Source organism: Solanum stenotomum, chromosome 8, assembly GCF_019186545.1.
Source record: "Solanum stenotomum isolate F172 chromosome 8, ASM1918654v1, whole genome shotgun sequence".
Taxonomy (NCBI): domain Eukaryota; kingdom Viridiplantae; phylum Streptophyta; class Magnoliopsida; order Solanales; family Solanaceae; genus Solanum; species Solanum stenotomum.
In genome coordinates, this window is record NC_064289.1 from 15,541,622 (window position 1) to 15,560,849 (window position 19,228).

Below are 19,228 nucleotides of genomic sequence, written 5' to 3' on the forward strand. Positions count from 1 at the left end.
CCCCTTCCTTCTATCACCATTGCTTTTGAATTTGACATCAAAAGTTATCAATTTTTTTAACTCTTGTGCTCCCTAATTTCAGGATACTGTTAGGTAGGAAATATTGCAATTAGGGAGGCAGCACAGGCCCAGGGACAAAGGTGTGGAAATGCTTGGCTCCAACTAAGGTTAAATGCTTCTCCTGGCAAGTGATCAAGAAAGCCTGCCTAACACATGAAGCTTTACAGAAGAGAAAGTTTCAGATAGCCTCATGATGCTTCCTCGGTAATGAGGAAGAAAAGACAAACAACCACCTTTTTCTGCATTTGCAAGGTGACTGTTCAATTGTGGTCCCTTTTCTTTAACCTCACAGGAGTCACATGGACCATGACTGAACATACATCAGACCTACTCAGCTGTTGGATCAGAAGAGAAGGTAGCAAAACACAGAAGTGATGGTGGAGAGTAATTCCTTCCTGCATCTGGTGGACAGTTTGGAAGGAAAGGAATGGAAGGTGCTTTGAGGACAGATTTAACTCCATGCAGAAGATTAAGGAGAACTGTATTACAAACTTCCATTTTTGGTGTAAAGAAGGGCATACAGATGACGCAATTCAGTTGTTAGATTTCTTAGGATCCTTGTAATTAGTTTGAATTTCCTAGGCTCATTGTTGATTATTTTTTTGGAGGTGGTCAGCATAGCCCTTAATGCTGAGGAATACAAATTACCAATTTTCAGAAAAGAAAAAAAAAAGAAAATATTGCAATTAGGATGTTGGAGCTTAAGATCAAATGAGTTACGGACACAAGTTTATAGCCAAATCCAAAGGTTTAAACACAAAGGAAACATTCACAAACAAAATCAATAGCATTTTATATTGTATTTATTTTTTGAGTAGCATTGTATATTGTATTTAGCAGATTAGATAGTCATCAAAAGCCTTACCATTTTCCAATTTCAATGTCTTAAATAGCATGTTAATGCACCACTTTGCAGGTCTACCTTACATTAACCCTACAGAAAACCTTTACTATATTCAATGCAGTTCAAGTATATGATGGAACGTGATAAATATGAACGAATCATGCATATTAACCTACTTGTTCAAAGTTAGGAAAGGATCAAATAGATGGTTATAGCTAATTATACGCTGTTGCATAAGATATTGAATCTTAGATCTTCTATTGGAGGTTTGACTCATAACAACAAAAAACGTGAAACCTAATTCTGCTGGCTAGATAAGTTTAGTATATAGTAATGCTAGCATTACCTGGTCAAGAAAGGAATGGTTACTTAAAGTCCCCCAAATCTCACTATCCAAACTGAGAACCTCAGCTTCCCTGCTGTCACAGGTGATCTACATGTGCAAAATTTCCATTGTTAACCAACAGCAAATAAATTGTTTGTAACTATATCTGGATGGCAAATATTAGTTCATTTTTTCAGGAAAATGCTTTACATAAGAGAAAGCAACCCAACATCTGTGAATAAGTCAACAAACCGTACAAAAAAATACAATACAACTCTGATAATTCAACCACAATAAGCTCATTATCCGTGTCAGCAAAAAATGCAAAAGCACTTCAATCCAGTGTTTTGGAAGGCGAGGGGTGTCGAAGGCCCTCTTCACTGAGCAGTAAAATGGGAAACAGAGGTAGAAGCTTGTAAACAGAGTACAAAAACCGTGGCAGGAAGAAGCTGAGCAAGAAAAAGAAAGAAAAGAAAGAAGCAACTGGAAAACAGAGGAGAAAGCAGAAAGAAGAAGAAAACAGAAGAAAGGAGAAGCAGGTATCTCAACAGCTGAACCCTAGCTCTCAAGTACCGGAAAACGAGATGATGCTGCCAGAAAACAGAGGAAGAAGCTGTGCTCTAAGTCAGGTGCGAAAGAGACCTAGCTTTCAAGTTGCATTTTAAAATAAAAACATTGTTTTTCTTGCCTCGACGTTGCCTTACAGATCGTCTCTTGCCGGAAAGCAAAAAGGTGACAACAGGTCGCCTTGCCTCAGCGCTTAAAGCGAGAGGCAAGCGCATTGCACAACACTGCTTCGACACATACTATTGTTTCGTCTTGAAGAACTTTAACAATGTCAAGTTACTAAACTAATAAGCCAAAAAGCCTTCTTCTGACTTTGAATAAATCAATTCTTTAATACACAAGGAGTAGTGAAGCAGAATATACTTATTTCCAACAACACCCATGGCATCTGTTTTCTTGCTTGTTAGCACTTTAGTAATGAGATTTATTTATTTTTTGGTAGATTAGTAAAGTCTCGCTTTTCTGTTGGAGCAAGTGCTTGCTAGGGAGTCACTTTTTTTTATCTTCATCTGAAGCTAACCAGTGTTATTACAGGAATGCTGACCAGAGAGAAGGCAGTCTCTCTCGTGAAAGATGGCCCAACTTCTCTTTTTTCTTTATTATTTCAGTTTTCCTTTTCTTTGATGACCAAGAGGCTAGAAGATGGCAACCTCCGTGACAAGGGTATGGGAAGAGGTGAGGACTAGGAGGGCCTATTATTGATCTACATACCACTTTCCAGGTGACACTATGGTTTCCTTTCAAAAAGGAAGTTGATGGGAATGCAGACGTACTTGCACTTCTGATTTTCTCTTGTTTTTCCAATTGGAATGCCTAAGAAGCCAATTAATAGTTTCTGAGAAAAATCTAAACCTTGATTATATCAATTGTCTAACTCTAGCAAACCTAGCACCCCCAGCAATAGCAAACAACCCAGAGCCACCTCCGCCAAATGCAATTCAGAATAAATTTCACCCACAGCTTTCACCTAATATCTTTTGTCTAGCTAATTGTCTTCTCTACTGAATATCTGTGCTCAAAACAATTATATTGTGATATATGCATTCATCTAAAAGTACAGGTCCCTCCAATACCAAAATCAGCAAGGGCTCCCTGTACCAGACCTTATATAGCTAAGAAGCTTAGGCAAATCCTTCTAGGCTTTTTTAATTGGCGTTCAGTCCTCCTATTTGTTTAATAGAACAGTTGAGACAGCAAACTTGCAAAGCTCAGTTATGGCAGGCCCTCCTTAAAAGGGTCAGATCAGAACCAGAAGTGACACTAACTAAGAATGCAGAACTAAACCAGGAAACTTTTCCTCCTAAGATACCCAGCAATGATCCTTATTTTTTCACAATTTCTGTTACAGGGTAACAAGTAACAGACAGATAGAAAATTTCCTACACACTATTTAGCACGTCTCTTATATTTAGCAATCTTCTGACAGACCTTGAGGGAGTTGTTGCTAGAATCAAAAGCCTCTGTGCTTCCAGAATAACTGCATCATCAAAACAGACATGTCATTTAAAAGTGAATGTTGTTAAATATACCAATATCAAAGAAACTCTCACCATTTATCTTCCGGAGTGCACAGTTCTTTATGATGCCTAATTAACTTTTCAGCATCATTTTTGCTTCCCTACACATTCAAGAGTTGGAACAAGAAACTCTGACTGAAAAAACTGAAAGATATGATAGAATATACCTTTGAGATGCAGATATCTGAGCTGTTGCCTTTGACGGATTTGGAAGGCTCACGCATTATGGTTTTACACCTTGAGATTGTATCGTTTTCTTTCAGGGAACGTGGATTTTCATTCTTCTGATCAGACAAGGGTCGTAACCTGAGAGTTCTTGAACAATATGGCCTCAGCTCAGTTCTAATATCTGCCTCAATGGTTCCATGTGCATCATCTTCATGTTCATCATCCATTGAAAACTCCTTGTGTAATTCAAATGATACAGAAGCTGAAAATGGTTTAGATGTTTTTTGTCTTTCTCTAGTAGTGAGCTCCTGATTTGCTTCACTTATCTCCTTCTTATCTGAATATGAATAACCGCAGTTCTTTTTTAACATGCTCAATGGGAGAGGGCCCTTTTTGCAAAGTTGCATTTCCAATGTGCTGCCCCCACTGTTACCAGACCGCTTCATGCCATCTTGAGATTTTTGGTATTGTGTACTGATGATGCCAGCAGTCTGAGATAAAACAGGAAGAACGGGAACAAAATCAGTTAGGCACTTCCATGAAAACTGATAAAAATCAATGCAGGGGTAAAGGCATATACCTGAACTTTCTTTTTCGAAATATCAAGTAAACTCCTAATGAAATTTTCATCTTGGTGATAACGAATTAAAAGATCACTTTTCCCCTGCAAAAGAAAAGAGGAAGTGTAAATAAAAATTAAAAAAACAAAGCAAATGCCAATCAAGTGAAAAGAACTTGCCTGACTATTATGTTCTTGACCCACTTTATAGAGTGAAGATGGCAGCAAAATAAGTCCAGAGATATGTGAATGAGACACACCTCTGTTGCATATTGCATCCAACAAAGAAATCCCAATATCTGACAACATATGAAGATTCTGCAATATGATCACCCTCATGGTTCAACATTAATATATTTAAGAATAAGGAACTAGCATCAATTTCAAAACCAAGGAAGACACTGACAGGAGTAATTTGTGCATCAACAGCATCCTCTGCCTTTTTTATTGCATGGAAGATACTTCTCAAGTATGAGCTAGCTTTGCTAATGAGGTCCACGGTGCCATCAGAGTAATTAAAATCAATCAATGCCCGCAAGCTGAAAACAAGTGGACTGGCCCAAAAGGATAGTAAGTAAAAGATGAGGTGTTTAAAGACAGCTGATGAGTAAGCACTAACCTGAAAAACTGCGCACAGGAGTTGGCATCATGGTGATCGGCAGTGGGAAAATTTGGATCATGAGCAAGGACATGGATCAGGAAAACCACTATATAAACAGGAAAACCAGTCACATGTCCAGGCATTGTAGACATTCGATTTATTCTTGCTGCACTGCCATATACATGTACAAACTCTTCCATGTATTTCAAAGACTTAAAGAGGGAAAAAAGGACGGTGTCAGAAGAAGGAAAAAAACTGACAAAGTAAGAAGAAACAAAAATTTTAATAAAAACCTACAATTTGTTGGAGATCTTCTGAAGAGTCTGTGGCAGCAAATGGAAATGCACATGCATATCTACAAGGAATCTTATGTTCCTTCAAAAGCTTTTGCACCTTCTTAATAAACAATCTCTGTACTAGAGGAGAATTATCCTATCAAAAGTTATAGGAATCTATGATCAGAAACTTCAAAAAATGACAAAGTTAAACCCAATGCAAGCTGCTACCAATGTTAACTTAAATAAACATGGGCCTTTTCTTAATAAGGATAAACACATAGGCTTCCAATTCATCTAAGTCAAATTCTGCTAAACTGAATGTCAGGAAATTGATGACTCTTTGACCTAAACAAAAGTTTTTTCTAGCAAGCATGGGAGAAAAGAAAATAAAACAAGTCAAACTGGAAAATATAAATCGAACTCAGGAAAAGAAAGAATTAGTCCAACTAATAGCAAAGTCTGAATCAAGAGAATTGTCTGGATTAGCTTCCTTATACATGACCATATAGAGTTTGCAGAAATTGCAGAAAGGGAGGAAGTGGCATGGAGGCAAAGATACAGGGTTCTATGGCTCAAAGAGGGTGACAGAAACACCAAGTTTTTCCATAAAACTGCAACCTGTCAAAAGAGGTACAACAACATTGATAATCTGTTGATCAATGGGGTCAGTGTAACTGAACCAGCAGAGATCCGAGAACAGATTATAAGCTTTTATCAAAATTTATGCACAGAAACAGAAGATTGGAGACCACAGTTCAACCCCAGAGAAAGACTTATGATCAATGAGGAAGATAATCTATTGCTCCAAAGCCAGTTTGGAGAGGAGGAAATAAAATAGTTTGTATTCTTATGTGCAGGGATAAATCCCCTGGAGGAAATAAAATAGTTTGTATTCTTACGTGCTGGGAATAAGCCCCTGGCCCAGATGGATTTTCCATGGCTTTCTTTATCCAATGTTAGGAAGTAGTTAAATGTGATAAGGTAGCTGTTGTACAGAATTTTCATGATCAAGGCTACTTTGGAAAAAGCTGTAATAGCCTTTCATAGCTTTGATCCCTAAAGGATTTTAGGCCCATCAGCCTTGATGGCAGCTTATCACCTTATACAAGGTCATCTACAAGCTTCTGACAGAAAGGCTAAAAAAAGTGATGTCAAAACTGATGACGCCCAACAAATGGCATTCATCAAGGGTAGACAAACTCTAAGTTGCTCGGACTCGGGTGCAGGTGTCGGATACGGGTGAGGATCAAGACGTCAGAACCTTCATGATTTAAATTCCCAGAGTTGGGGATAGATACAGGTTCAGGATTCAGCTAAAAGCAATTCAAATATCTAAAAATAAAGTTATGAAACCTAAATTATGAGATAATATGTGGAAAACTGGAGGAGAAAATATTGAACAAGAGGAGAAACTTGGAAGGGGATAAAAGAAAAAGGAGTGACATAGAAAATTACATATACCATTTTCTTCAATTTCACTTTAGCTTTTGTTTTGATTACAGAAATCATTGAATCTGTCTGAAATTTCTCCGTCAATTTTGGTCAAAGTACTCACAATTTGTTGACTAGACCGGGAATGGTTCCCACCCCCACACTCATGTTGTGTCGACACGGGTGCAGCACCAAAAGTGAAGAGTCCGGTTACCTTAGGACAAATTATGGATGCTATCTTAATAGCAAATGAATGTGGGGATGTGAGGATTACTTCAAAAGCTCCAGGAATTATACGCAAGTTAGACATAGAAACGGCTTAGGATCATCTAAGTTGGGAATTTCTTTGGAAGACCCTTGAGAGGATGGGTTTTGGCAGCAAATGGATAAACTGAATAAAGTTCTGCGAGTACAGTGAAGTTCTTTCTGTTCAGATCAATGGTTCACCATCTGGTTTTTTCCCTTCTGAGAAAGGACTGAGACAAGGTGACCCTCTTTCCCCTTTCCTATTTATCCTGGCATGGGTGGATTAACTGATATGTTGAAACCGCTCAGCTAAATAACATGATCAGGGGTTTCAAGGTCAATGACGGTGTTTCCACTTTTTGTTTTTAATAGATGTTCACCTTATCAAAAAAGAAAATACGTGATCATATAGCAAACAACAATGCATAAAATATTCAACATTAGTCAACTCATTTTCAGAAGCCATACTTCCACAGTAAGAAACCCAACTTAAGCCATATAATAGTCCAAATTGACCAGTGTAAGAGCTCCCCTTTAGAAAACTATCAACTTTGTAACTCTTGAGTTCTTCAATTCCTGCTTGAAATTTTATACTTGCTTCCCATTCATTCTACTCATCCTCTTCCCTAACATATTCTTCTCTCTTTTCTTTCTCATTCATTTTTTAATCTACATGCAGTAACAAACTGCACAGGACTGCTGATTTAACAGGCAGGAGGTTACTTAATTTCTCAACTGATTGGAGTTCCAGTAAAAAAGAGGCTAACTAGGCTCCTACCACTTATTCCCATTCTCACATTATGCAAGAAATGATGTCACTCAGAAGAAGAAGAAGAGGTCCTAGACAATGGATATTCAGATGACAGAGAGAAAAACATAAATAAGTCAAACCGTAGGTCTGAGTAGGAAAATCCCATGATTCCATGACCATCAAAAGAAAGGTAGGTGGGATTCAAACTGTGGGTCTAAAGAGGCACGGAAGAGAATTGTTGGCTGATTCAACTTAGAGTTGGCTCTTGAATGTTTAATCCAAATTAATGTAATCTTTTGTCCCCATGTTTCATGGCATGCTGAATTGGTAAAAGGAAGCACGTCAGATTTACGGGAATATTCGTTGTAGATGGAAGTGGCATCTGCTTAAAATAGAACACTTCCATCTTCAGAAATCGTCAACAAATACTAATAATATGTACTCCATTCACAAGCTCTGAATACACATTTAAATTACTGAAACAGCTTTCGGGTGGATTGCAAAGAGATCAATATGATATTGTCTGATCGAATACAATGTTGAATTTCAGAACTCCGTATTAGATCTTTACTGTGAGGGTGAAAAATGCTTGTTTATATTATATCTAAGTTCTTTTCATTCAAAAAAATAATCAACTTTGTAGTTACTTTGTGTAATCAATATGGGACTACGCGATGATGGTATTAATTTTCTGTTTTACATGGCAAAGTTCGTAAATTATGGAAGACGTGCTACTTTATCTCCAATGAAGGCTGTCTGAAATCATAGGCCTCCTACCAGAGAAAATGAAATTGCAAGAGTTCTATTTGCAGATCTGACCATTACTCTACTCTTTACATACATTAGTCAATACCATATAAGACAAACAACATGAGAAATGACTACAGTTCTGCTGATTGTAACAGTGACAAGGTTATATACTTGAAATGTGATAACAGCACGAACTATACAAGAAAAACGATTCTATAGTATCCAATCCAACTGTTATTAATCAATTATGGGCCACAAGAAGACCTACAAGAATATTAAAGTAGTTGAAACTCAAACTAATGCATCTTTTTGGCCAATGAATTGCTAGAATTAGTCGGCATTTACTGACAAATTACTTGACAGTGGAGGTCTTCTAACCTTGGCCGTCAAAACTGTGCAGCGGAAAATTTGTGGCGAAATGAGTGAATCCCACCTTCTTGAGAGCTGAAGAACAGATTTTGCAGCCGCTAATCTAATATGAGCCTTGTCAGAATCACTGCTAGAAAAAAGGTTTTCAGTGATTAAGTCATTGCAAGTGTGACAAATGCAACAAAGATATCACCTACACAAACAATGTTCCTTCAAGCTAAACTGAGAATACCTTTAACTTTCCAGCATTCATTTGTTCTTGTTAGATTTTCTTACAAGTTATGATACTGTGACTTGTAAGCATATTATCTACAGGAAATACACAATTGACCTGCAATACCTTATGCTGGTCTGAAGTATAAGCAGCATAGCATCTACTAATTGGTAAAGTAGGTTCAAACATTTTCTGCCAGTAGGCAAGTGTAAGCTAAAAGGGCAGGCCTTTGCACAATGGTAGAGTTTCTCCCTTGGAGTATAGGTCACAGGTTCTAGGTATGGAAATAGCCACTTTGCAGAAAAAATAGGAGCAGACTGCATACAGTATACACCTCTCTCCCCCACACTAGCCAAGGAACACTCTAGGCAAATGTAAGCTAAGTAGCATAAACAGACAAGAGGATAAAGTTGGAAACAGAACAAAAGTTAAATATTTGGGGCAAAAGACATGAAAGAGAAAAGAAGAACGGAGACTTAGGCTGGTGGCTAGAGTTTATGCGATATTCTGGGGCCATCCTCTTATTTCTACAAGTAATATTTTTCATGCTAAGGCCCAAAATGACTACTCTAGACTTTTCGATAGATTTGGATTCTGGTGTCCCAAAATAGTGTACTATGTCCATATCAGGCACCAAAACAATAAGTAAATAAATAACCCTTCGCGGTGGCCCAGTGGTTTGGGCTTGGGACTTCCATGTTGGAGGTCTCAAGTTCGAAACCCCTTGCCAGCGAAAGCAAGGGGTTTGCTTCTGGGCAGAGCTTGTCGCACCGGGCTTGCCTAGTGCGGTTTACCTCTCCTATGTGGTTTGCGAGCTATTGCATAGGAGCGGGGGTTTTACCCTGTGTGCACCCAAAGGGTAGCGGCTGCGGGTTTCCCTTGTCATCAAAAAAAAAAAAACAATAAGTAAATAAATATTGTGTACAGTGTCACGGACGTAAATTGTGTGCAGTGCTTCATAGAATGTGACACCATGTTAGAAATGCTTTAAACCTAAGTCATAACATATGTTAGGAGATAAACCATGAATCTAAACTACAGTTAATTTATGTCCGAGCATATAAGAGCCTTGCAAGAACATCAGTGCATGACCTAATGACCATGGAGATTGACCCTCTTCCACATCATTAAGTGGAGACATCTTTAAGACCACTACTTTTCTTACACCTTCTGTATCTGTATAGGGTAGTGCCTAATTCCTCAAGTTTTTCAGTCTAACATACAAGTCATTAACAAAAATCATTTCATTCACAAGTCACCAGGAACCGTAATTATCCAACTAGCGAGAGCCCTCTAATCGCTCAAAGAAGCATAATCACATATGCTGATAAACATCTTAATAAGAATTTTGAAAACATAATTGATACCTTGAGTTAATACCATCATAATGATCACCCTTCTGAAGCATTTCCAGTATGATATCCAGTAAAAAGTTAATTTGACAACTGACAGTTGCACTTCGATGGGGCAAAAAGCTCCGAACTAGTGTCTTGAGCCCAAAAATCTGCATCAACTGAACAGTCAGATGAAGCTATAGAAAGAAGTCCTAACTAGAAAGGTAAACTATTTCACACTAACATCCTTTGGGCCCTTGCTGAAGTTCAGAACTAATTTGAACATTATTAGCATATAAACCAATCAATGAACTCACAGTCAGCTCCATGAAGGATAACTTTCAGATATCGTACCTGTCACGTCTCACTAGCACAAATATTGGGTAACTCTACCACAAAACCTTAAGCAGATGGGAAGAACTTTAGGTTGTTACGCCAGCTCTTTGACATCTAGGTCACCCCCTTTGGAGTAAGTTTCAGGTAAGTGTGTAGAATATTTACCAGGGTAGATAACTAAAGAGATAAGCTTAATACATACTTTCCTCCTCAACTTGCACAATAATTACGCCTTTTCTTCATGAGTAACTTATTACACACCTTCACTATTTATCACGTGGAAAGCACATCTTTTTCCAACAAATCTAGCGTATGAAGAGCAAAAACATTGTATTCGAAGATTTATTTGAGTGTCACATGTCCTGTTTCCTTCCCCATTCTTTTTAACAGGTCTTATTTACTCTTTGTTCCTCATATTTACCCTACAACATTGATGATTTTCTAAGCTTATTGATCAAAAATATTTCAAGAGAACTTTCTCTAAAACCCACCTTATTAATATTATGGGTCTCTTCCAGTGTGGTTCTATGTAGATTCAGACAAAATTGGGCTGAAAGCCTGAAAGGTATGGAGGAAGAAAAGGATGTTTTCATGTCACTGTTTCAAAAAAAAAAAGGATGTTTTGTAGTTGGGCTGAATCTAAACTGGAGTGAGACTTAGAAGAGCGGAATTGGGAAGGTTGTTTTGTCCCCAAATTAATAGACGGGTATAGGGTTGTGCAACTGGAGCTGCTGTCCCCTGTACAGAGGTGACGACGACTGTGCTGAATAAAGTGCCAAGGGTAAGGCTAATAGCAACAGTTTTAGTTGTGGAGCACTAGCACAGATGTTGCTACAGACCACGATTGTTTCAGTACAGAGGTGATCGTGGTGGTGGTTGCAGCTGTGATTGTAATGGTTGTAGTGGATGTGAGGGTTAGAGTTGGTTTTGACACCACCCAGCGAATTAATATGCATTAATGGTCTTTACTTTGTTGTTGGCTGCAAGGTCAACCTATGGGTGTCTCTGGTTCTACAGCCATGCCCATTTTCTTTCCTTTTGGGACAAGTGAATAGGATGCCACAGTTACACAACACCTTCTTTTCCTCCAGCATAACATTTTGGCTTGTTCTAATCATTGTAATTTGGTTTGACTAGCGTTGTTGAACTGTAAAAGAAATGGGGGGAAATCTTTTTTGGGAATTGTTTAAAATTCTTTTAAGAAGTTATTGATCTGGAAAGGTGTGAGGAAGAACTTGACCTTTTTTTACGTTATGAGACATGTCACTCTGTGATCGGTGCATGTCATACACTTTCCAAGAGGACGTGGTCTTACATTGTCCAGAGGATTTCAAACACAGATCTTGCAAACTAAGGTGCAAAGGGGATTTTAGTTCAAGATGGACTGGGTAAGGCAAGTTTTAAGACAGAGAAATAACAATCAGTTACCCATTCACAAGTCACAGGGATGGAGTATGAGAAATTATGGATCAAAAAGATTTGCTGGAGGAATAGCCCTGCTAAAACATGATGCTAAGCATGAAAATGGAAATTAACATTGCTGGTGAAACTAAGGAGAGGTTTCTGCAATGAAATTTCCCCCAACAATTTGGCACTAACACAAAAACTTGATTGCATGTACATCTAAAACTAGTTTGGCGATGTGAAATGTATTTTTGGTGATGTGAAATGTTATCAAGGAACTTGAACAAAAATCACCAAGAAACACTTTTTATATCCAAGAAATCCACAAAGGTCAGAAGCGCAAGGTTCAAAACTATGTGGTTGATTGGCTTGCCCCCCTACCCTTCACTAAACTACCAGGCATAGGCTTTTTCTGGCTGAAGGTTCCAAACTCATGATGTGCGCCTAACCAACAATCACGCGTTACACTGTTACCGCTATAGCAATCCACTAAGAAACACTTTTTATAACCAAGAAATCCACGAAGGTCAGAAGCACAAGGTTCAAAACTATGTGGTTAATTGGCTTGCCCCCCTACCCTTCACTAAACTACCAGGTTTAGGCTTTTTCTGACTGAAGGTTCCAAACTCATGATGTGCGCCTAACCAACAATCATGCGTTACACTGTTACCGCTATAGCAAAGCCTTAGGGCCGAGAAACATAGAATTAGAGTGATGAAATTCCCAAAAGGATTATATAATGGTGAACATGTATAACTACAAGACACATTTTGATGTATATGTTTGTGATTAAAAGTGATTATCATTTTATATTACGTTTAGGTGTATATACTGTTCTTATGTATTTTGAGATTTCAGAGTTTGAATTTTGATACTTAGGAAGTGCACTTTTAAATAGCATTTTAGGAATGTGATTTATAAGTTGTATTTTGGGAATGTGATTTTGTCAGTTGTGATATGTTATTATTAACCTCTAAGACCATCCTCAGGACATTTGTTACCTCAAGAAAAAAATCTTGCGTGTATTGGTCAATTTGCTCAGATTGTCGGTTCCAAGTCCAAATAAAGGAGGGTTGTAGTAGGCTGGCAGGCAGCAGCTAGGCCCGGGGGCGGCTCAAATACATCGGTGGCCTATAGCCAAATTCGAATGGAGGCCTTAAATTCTAATATATATTTTTTATGAAGTTTATTGAGATATAGCCAATTATTTAATCTTTATTGAGATATAGTATTCAAGATTTGTCAAACTTCTATTACTTCATTCAAGATTTGTCAAACTTCTATTACTTCTTTCCTCTTATATGAAAAGTTTATATTTTCTACAAATAATATTTCATATTTCTATTTTAAAAAAATACTTATAACCTTTTCTTTTTTTTAAATGAGTCCCCTCAAATTTGGGGGCCCAACAATTGTCTTTTTCAAAGCTGTAGAGTCGCCCCTGCAACTAGCATAAAACTAGTCAATTCCATGATGAATCCTCACAACACATGTAATAATACTCATCAAAGATGAGTTTAAATGAGTAACATGGTTAGTCGGGATTCATATAGGCAACCTCAATAAGATGGGACGGAGGCATCATTAATGTTGGTGGTGGAGGTGATGGTGTCTGAAGCAGCTTGGACATACCTCAACTATTCCTTTGAATCTTGTTATTTCTCCAACCAACACATATACTAATAACTCTATCCACCCAGGCTTAGGCACATGTAAAAAAATCGCTTAGCAATGTTTGCCTCCTCCACGCCATCAATGGGTTTATATGTTACCTCCACCTTCTTATATCTCGAGTTAATTCACATTTTCTCTATGTGTTTAGCAACTTTGTGGAATTTTGAATAGAATAATATGCATATTTGTACGAACTACATAAAGTGAGAAGTGTGTTTGGTACAAAGTAGAATATTTTCCATGGAAAATATTTTCCTATAAAAAAAAATATCTTGGAAAACAAGTTGGTTTCTTACCTACTTTTCTGGTGTTTGATCAGTAAGCAAAAAAAATGTTATCTCAAAGGCATTTATATGTAACCTAGTAAAACACCATAGGAGTGGAAAGGGATGGGGGGTGGCGGTGGGTTGGTCAAGGGGTAGGGTTGGGCAGGTGGGGGAGGATATAATAAACATAGAATGTCGCTTACAGAACTTCTTTTTCCTACTTCTAAGGAAGTCATTTTCCTCATTTTGTAGGAACTTGATTTTCTAGAGAATGTTTTCCAAAAAAATTGTCCAACCAAACATGGAAATATAAGAAAATGTTTTCCTCCAAACTAAACACACCCAAAATCTCTTGAAGGAACTAATTAAGAGAAGCCAAACTGTAATTCAAAATCAGCAGATATGAGTGAGGAGTTCTACATGCAATCCGGTTACTGAAACCCCCAATTGATTAACAAAGACACCAAAATCCACGGTTCTATTTAGGGAATGGGCATCAAGATCATTCCGTTGTGCATGTTATCTTTGGAGAATTTCTTTGTGTTAAAGAAATGGACCTTGAGCCTACTCAACCCCAAAAGCTAGCTCATGAGAGGAAGATTCTCCATGACCATATAAGGAGACCAAGGACCTCTAATCCCACCGACGTGGGACTCCAACACCCACCCTCATGGCAAGCCCAGGACTGGACATTTGGAGCGTGGATAATACAAGATGGGAGACCCAACATCAGAAACAATGAATTGGGATGAGTCAGGCACAGATACTAACTCAATCCTAAAAGCTAGCTCATGAAGGAGGATTGTCCAGGACCAAGGACCTCTTATCCCATCGATGTGGGACTCCAACAACTTGGGATGGAAACAGATGCTTGGTAAAGTTATAAGTTCTCAGTGATCTCGTCACATTCCTAAAACTAGTGCACAATGCTCAAGTGCATATCCATGAGTACCGCTAGTCAATACGAAGAGCTACTTCAATCTGTGAGTGCATTCTTACAAGATGGATCCCCAAATGGAGACATAAATATTATTGGAAAAGATGCAGGTGCAGATCAGTTAGTTGACAGCTTTTGAATGATCAGAGAGATGTAGACTGGATTCTAGACTGGTAGAACAGAAATGAAATAGGAAAAAGAAGTGAGAATAAGATGGATGGGACTCACCTTTAATTGGCAAAAACCACTACATTCAGAAGTCTTTTCTGACAAATCCATATCCTCCAACACGGCCAGCTAGGAAAAAAATTGTCTACATCAGTAGCGAAGGAACAGAACAATTACAACTATCAAAGTGGACAGGCTAAAAGAGAACTTATCAGTTATCATGCCTTCCAATTTAAGCAGTTCATTTTTTTCCATTTTTAGGGGAACAGGTAGTCGCTAGTCAGTAACAGAAGAGTCGAACTCACATCAGTTAGCTGAAATATTTCCTCAATGATATAACGGGTCACCACCTCTTCATATTCTTGAAATGCTAAAACAGAATGTTGTGCCAGACAGCCCAAAGACTGCAAAACTGTTGGAAGCTGTTTCCCTAGATGTAGAGAATCCACAAGTGTCTAGAAATATAATAAATGCAGATGAGAGAGAACCTTAGAATCAATTCATACATGGAGTAAAATGATAGACTAACGACACAAAACAAAAAAAATTAGAAAGTTAAAACACTTTTCAGTTTATAGTGTCTCCATTAATACAAACGTAAAGTAAAAACAGACATTCAAACTTGACCTTAGTTGGAAAGTAAGCACTCAAACTTTGAGAGAGCATATCTAGACATCTTAACTTGGTCTCAACTAGCAACTAAACACTCCAACTCATCCCAACAGTGTCCCGCGGACACCCGATGCAGACATGACACATAAATTTTGGAGGTGTCTAGATGATCATTTTGTAATTTTGGACTGCTCAACTGAAATAGCGGAGATAACTGAGGTGTCTAGATGTACATTCTCAAAGTTGGAGTATTTACTTGCCAGCTAAGGCCAAGTTTGAATGTTTGTTTATGTATTATGCCTAAATAATGTCTGTAAAATTGTAAAAATGGAAAAGTAGGAAATTTAATTTAAATGACTAAAGGAGAAAAGAAAACAATGGATCAATCAATATGGAAGCATACTATAGCACAACAAAGCCCATTTTGCTAAAAGGGCAAAAATTCAAGTCAGGTATAGCACAGAGCATCTTTTTAAGAAAGTATAATCTGTAAACTGTTGAGGTTAGAACATTAAACCAAAATAGTGACAATGAAAACAAGGTGTCCTAGATAAAGAAGTGTGTGATTGTAAAATTGATGGTGGTCGTGGTCGTGGTAGTGGTGGTAATGATGATGATTATAACAAGAATGATCATGCTTATGATTATCATTATTATTATCATTTTGATTTTTGATGATTATTATGACCATACAAGTATAATTTTATTATTATTATCAGTTGTAGAGGTGGTAGTTAAAGTAGTAACAGCAGTAGCAAAAGTGAACATAGTGCTAAGAGCAGTACCTGCTCAGCTGAACTAGTAGACAGGAACCAAAGGCAAAACAGTTAAGTGAAGTATTAAAATTTTCAATTTGACATGCTTGTTAGTAGCAGTTAGTAGAAGTTTATAGTCGGATCCCATTAGTTTGCAATCATTAAAACGTAAAAGAAATCAGGCATACTCCAAAAGATGCTGAAAATGAACAGACATTTTACATCACTATGCCAAGAAAATGACAGTTAGCCACCTTGCACAAATCTAAGAAAATGGACAGCTCTGAAGGGCCCATTAGTGCAGCAATTGCAGAAACAGCCAATTTAGATTGAGCACGATTGCCATCCAAGCAAACCTTCTCCAAGAATGGGTATATGTCACTGCAAAAAAGCAAATACAACTGCTCTAACTCGGAACAAAAAAGAGAGTAGTAACTTAGCAGAACACACACAACAAGGAAGAATACATTCCACTTTTCTGCAAAACAAAAGGATAAATAAAAATTATACATAAAAAAGAAAATAAGCGGGGAAATGGGAAACAAAAGTAAGCAGTTCTGCAGGAAGAGTTCTACAAGAAGCCAACCCATCAAAGTATTTATGTTAAAACAAGCACGGAATGTCTAATCTAATCTTTCAACCAAGAAAGATGAAACCCATGTTATCCTCCAGTTTGAAGGTAAAGATTCTTTGCTTTGATACAAATTAGAAAGAAGCTCCTGTCATATAAAATACAGAAAAGAGAATAGAGAAGTTAAGCTGATGGTCAGAAGGATACCCCAGATTGAAGTTAATAGCAGAAAAGACTCCATTTTTTCAGGAGTAGGAGATGCTAACATGGTGAAAACCCTGGACCACTCCTTGGCTTTATGTAAATACAATAGAAACAAAGGGCAGACTTCAAAAAGAATCAGATGATCAACTTAAGACCTACATTTACTTGAATATGACACTACAATATAAAGTAGTGCTGTGTTTTTTAAGTTCATGCTCTCACTAAATCACCAAATGAAATACTTTATGCCGAGAGATACTAATTCTAAAACAAATCAGAGGAAGGTAATGCTCAATCCCGAAATGAAAAACTACACACATCATCACAAACCGAGGTATCAGAAGAGAAATTTGTTATATATACAACACTATACAGTAAATACTGCATGGTGCTTGAACCAAAGAGTAATCTATTCTCAACCTAACAGAGTGAAATTTTTCATCAGAATGTTGGCTACAAAGTCATTTAACAAAAGAATTAGTGAAAGCTCAATACTATCTATCAGACTCATTCTTTTGTATACTGCAGTCGCTATAGAAAGAAAAGGACATTTTCCTTTGGGCTGGGAGGGCTTCCACTAGGGAAGGGAACCTGCTCTCCGTTTTCTACAAAAATGCACAATACTACAACCTAGAATTCGAAAAATTACCCAAGGTTGATTGACATGTGGGATCCTTCTTTTGCAAGAAATTGGATCAGCTGTTCGTTGAATGGGATAACCTCCTCCAACAACAAGTTCTCAAATTCTGTCTCCAAACCTCTCAAGAGTGAAGGGAATGCACTGAGAATAGTCTGGCAAGAAAAAAGGGATAAAGATGAAGCAATAGCATACAATTGAAATGGATGTGAATACTGTATGAAGTAAAATCTAACACACAAGATGAGTGAGAATAAAAGGTTCAAAGTGGCGCATATATAAAGCTTAAGTTTCCTTATGCCTTTTTCCGAGCTGGAGAACTTCATTCAAAAGAAGTGATTTAACTCACCCAGCAGATGCCTACGCAAAGCAACAATGAAAAATAACTTTGTAACAAAAGGTTATCTTTTTAAGCACGACTTTCACAACTGTCATGCTCAAACAGCAAAAAGATCTGAAGCCTTCTATGATCTCCTATTCAATTAACATAGTGACAGTATATTACTAGCGACCTAGGTTTAACTTTCTAGAAATCAGCAGATTCTTTTGGTGCACACATAGAGTTCCCTATTGTATAGAAGATTGGGTGGAGTTTGTAGAGAATCATTTCTTCTTGCAGATTCTTTAGTCTTTACCTTTTGGTATACCCTTGTATACGGCCAGATTTTTGGCCATGTTTATGAATGATAACATGTTTAAATCAACCAAAAAAAACAGCAGAAGTGGAACTGCAACAGTAACTCTCATAGTTTGGTGCACCTAACTGATGTCAGTATTTCAATTGAACGCTGAGAAGGAGAGGAAGAAAAGACAAGAATGTATTTTGACTATTATAGCATAATCTGCAGAGCAATCAACCTAACAGTACCCAAAGTTCCCAAATATTGGGTGTGGAGAAGCACTGAAGATGATGATAAAAAAAATAAAAAATAAAAATAAAGAAAGTTGGCAAAATTCACCAATTTCAGGATTCTTCTTTTAACTTAAAGTGATTATCTCTTACCAAGAGGAGTTGCACAGAAGAATCCTCCAAATGCTTATTCCTAAATCTGTCGCCTGAAAGATGATCAAAGATACAGCGCACATGCTCCAAACCAAATAGATTAAATGAACATTTCATGGAGAGTAATTGCAGAAACTCAGTATGCAGACTCTTGTTGCCAGTCTTCCTCAAAAGGTTATCCTGGATAATGCAAAGGGGCGACAAGAGTTTCATTAAATCTGCAGAGGAACTGATAATGGTGCAATAACTCAAATCTAAAGATGAAAAAAAAAAGATAAGTTTACTCTAATCCACAAAAAAGTGCACTACCATGTTATCGTGAACTTGCACATGTGCCAACCCAAATCAGGTGTTATAATCCAGATGAAACCAAAGAGTTGGGAAGCCAGAAATACAATGGGGAATGACCACACAAAACACTCTGCATCTTACTGTGATCATGAAACTCTTACCTCCAACCCAATAGAAATTTCTTTTTCAACACTTCAAATGTGAATCTGACTAATTCAAATGCATTAAAGAATTTATGCAACTTCAGGTTGTGTACAACATAAATAATGAAATGCTCCCGACTGCATCATTTAACTCTAGCTAACTAGATCCTTTATAGCATTTGCTGTAAAAATTACTCCCATTCAATACCCGCA

The 19,228-nt window shown here is 37.5% G+C and overlaps 1 protein-coding gene across 3 annotated transcripts in view; it reads right to left on the minus strand.

The window, feature by feature from the left end:
* LOC125872625 (sister chromatid cohesion protein PDS5 homolog B) overlaps positions 1-19,228 on the minus strand; it is a 33,920-nt gene that overhangs the window by 6,029 nt on the left and 8,663 nt on the right. The window contains exons 12-27 of one of the 3 annotated variants that reach the window (XM_049553377.1): positions 18,582-18,761; positions 17,591-17,733; positions 16,421-16,547; positions 15,105-15,254; positions 14,860-14,928; positions 10,048-10,184; positions 8,476-8,596; positions 4,939-5,073; positions 4,660-4,853; positions 4,447-4,594; positions 4,221-4,358; positions 4,062-4,145; positions 3,481-3,972; positions 3,347-3,414; positions 3,225-3,273; positions 1,251-1,337 (exon numbers count right to left, since the gene is read on the minus strand). In XM_049553377.1, the coding sequence (XP_049409334.1) occupies positions 1,251-1,337; positions 3,225-3,273; positions 3,347-3,414; positions 3,481-3,972; positions 4,062-4,145; positions 4,221-4,358; positions 4,447-4,594; positions 4,660-4,853; positions 4,939-5,073; positions 8,476-8,596; positions 10,048-10,184; positions 14,860-14,928; positions 15,105-15,254; positions 16,421-16,547; positions 17,591-17,733; positions 18,582-18,761 (2,322 nt within the window). The remainder of the gene's footprint in view (positions 1-1,250; positions 1,338-3,224; positions 3,274-3,346; positions 3,415-3,480; positions 3,973-4,061; positions 4,146-4,220; positions 4,359-4,446; positions 4,595-4,659; positions 4,854-4,938; positions 5,074-8,475; positions 8,597-10,047; positions 10,185-14,859; positions 14,929-15,104; positions 15,255-16,420; positions 16,548-17,590; positions 17,734-18,581; positions 18,762-19,228) is intronic. The other 2 variants (XM_049553378.1, XM_049553379.1) reach the window with 2 other exon arrangements.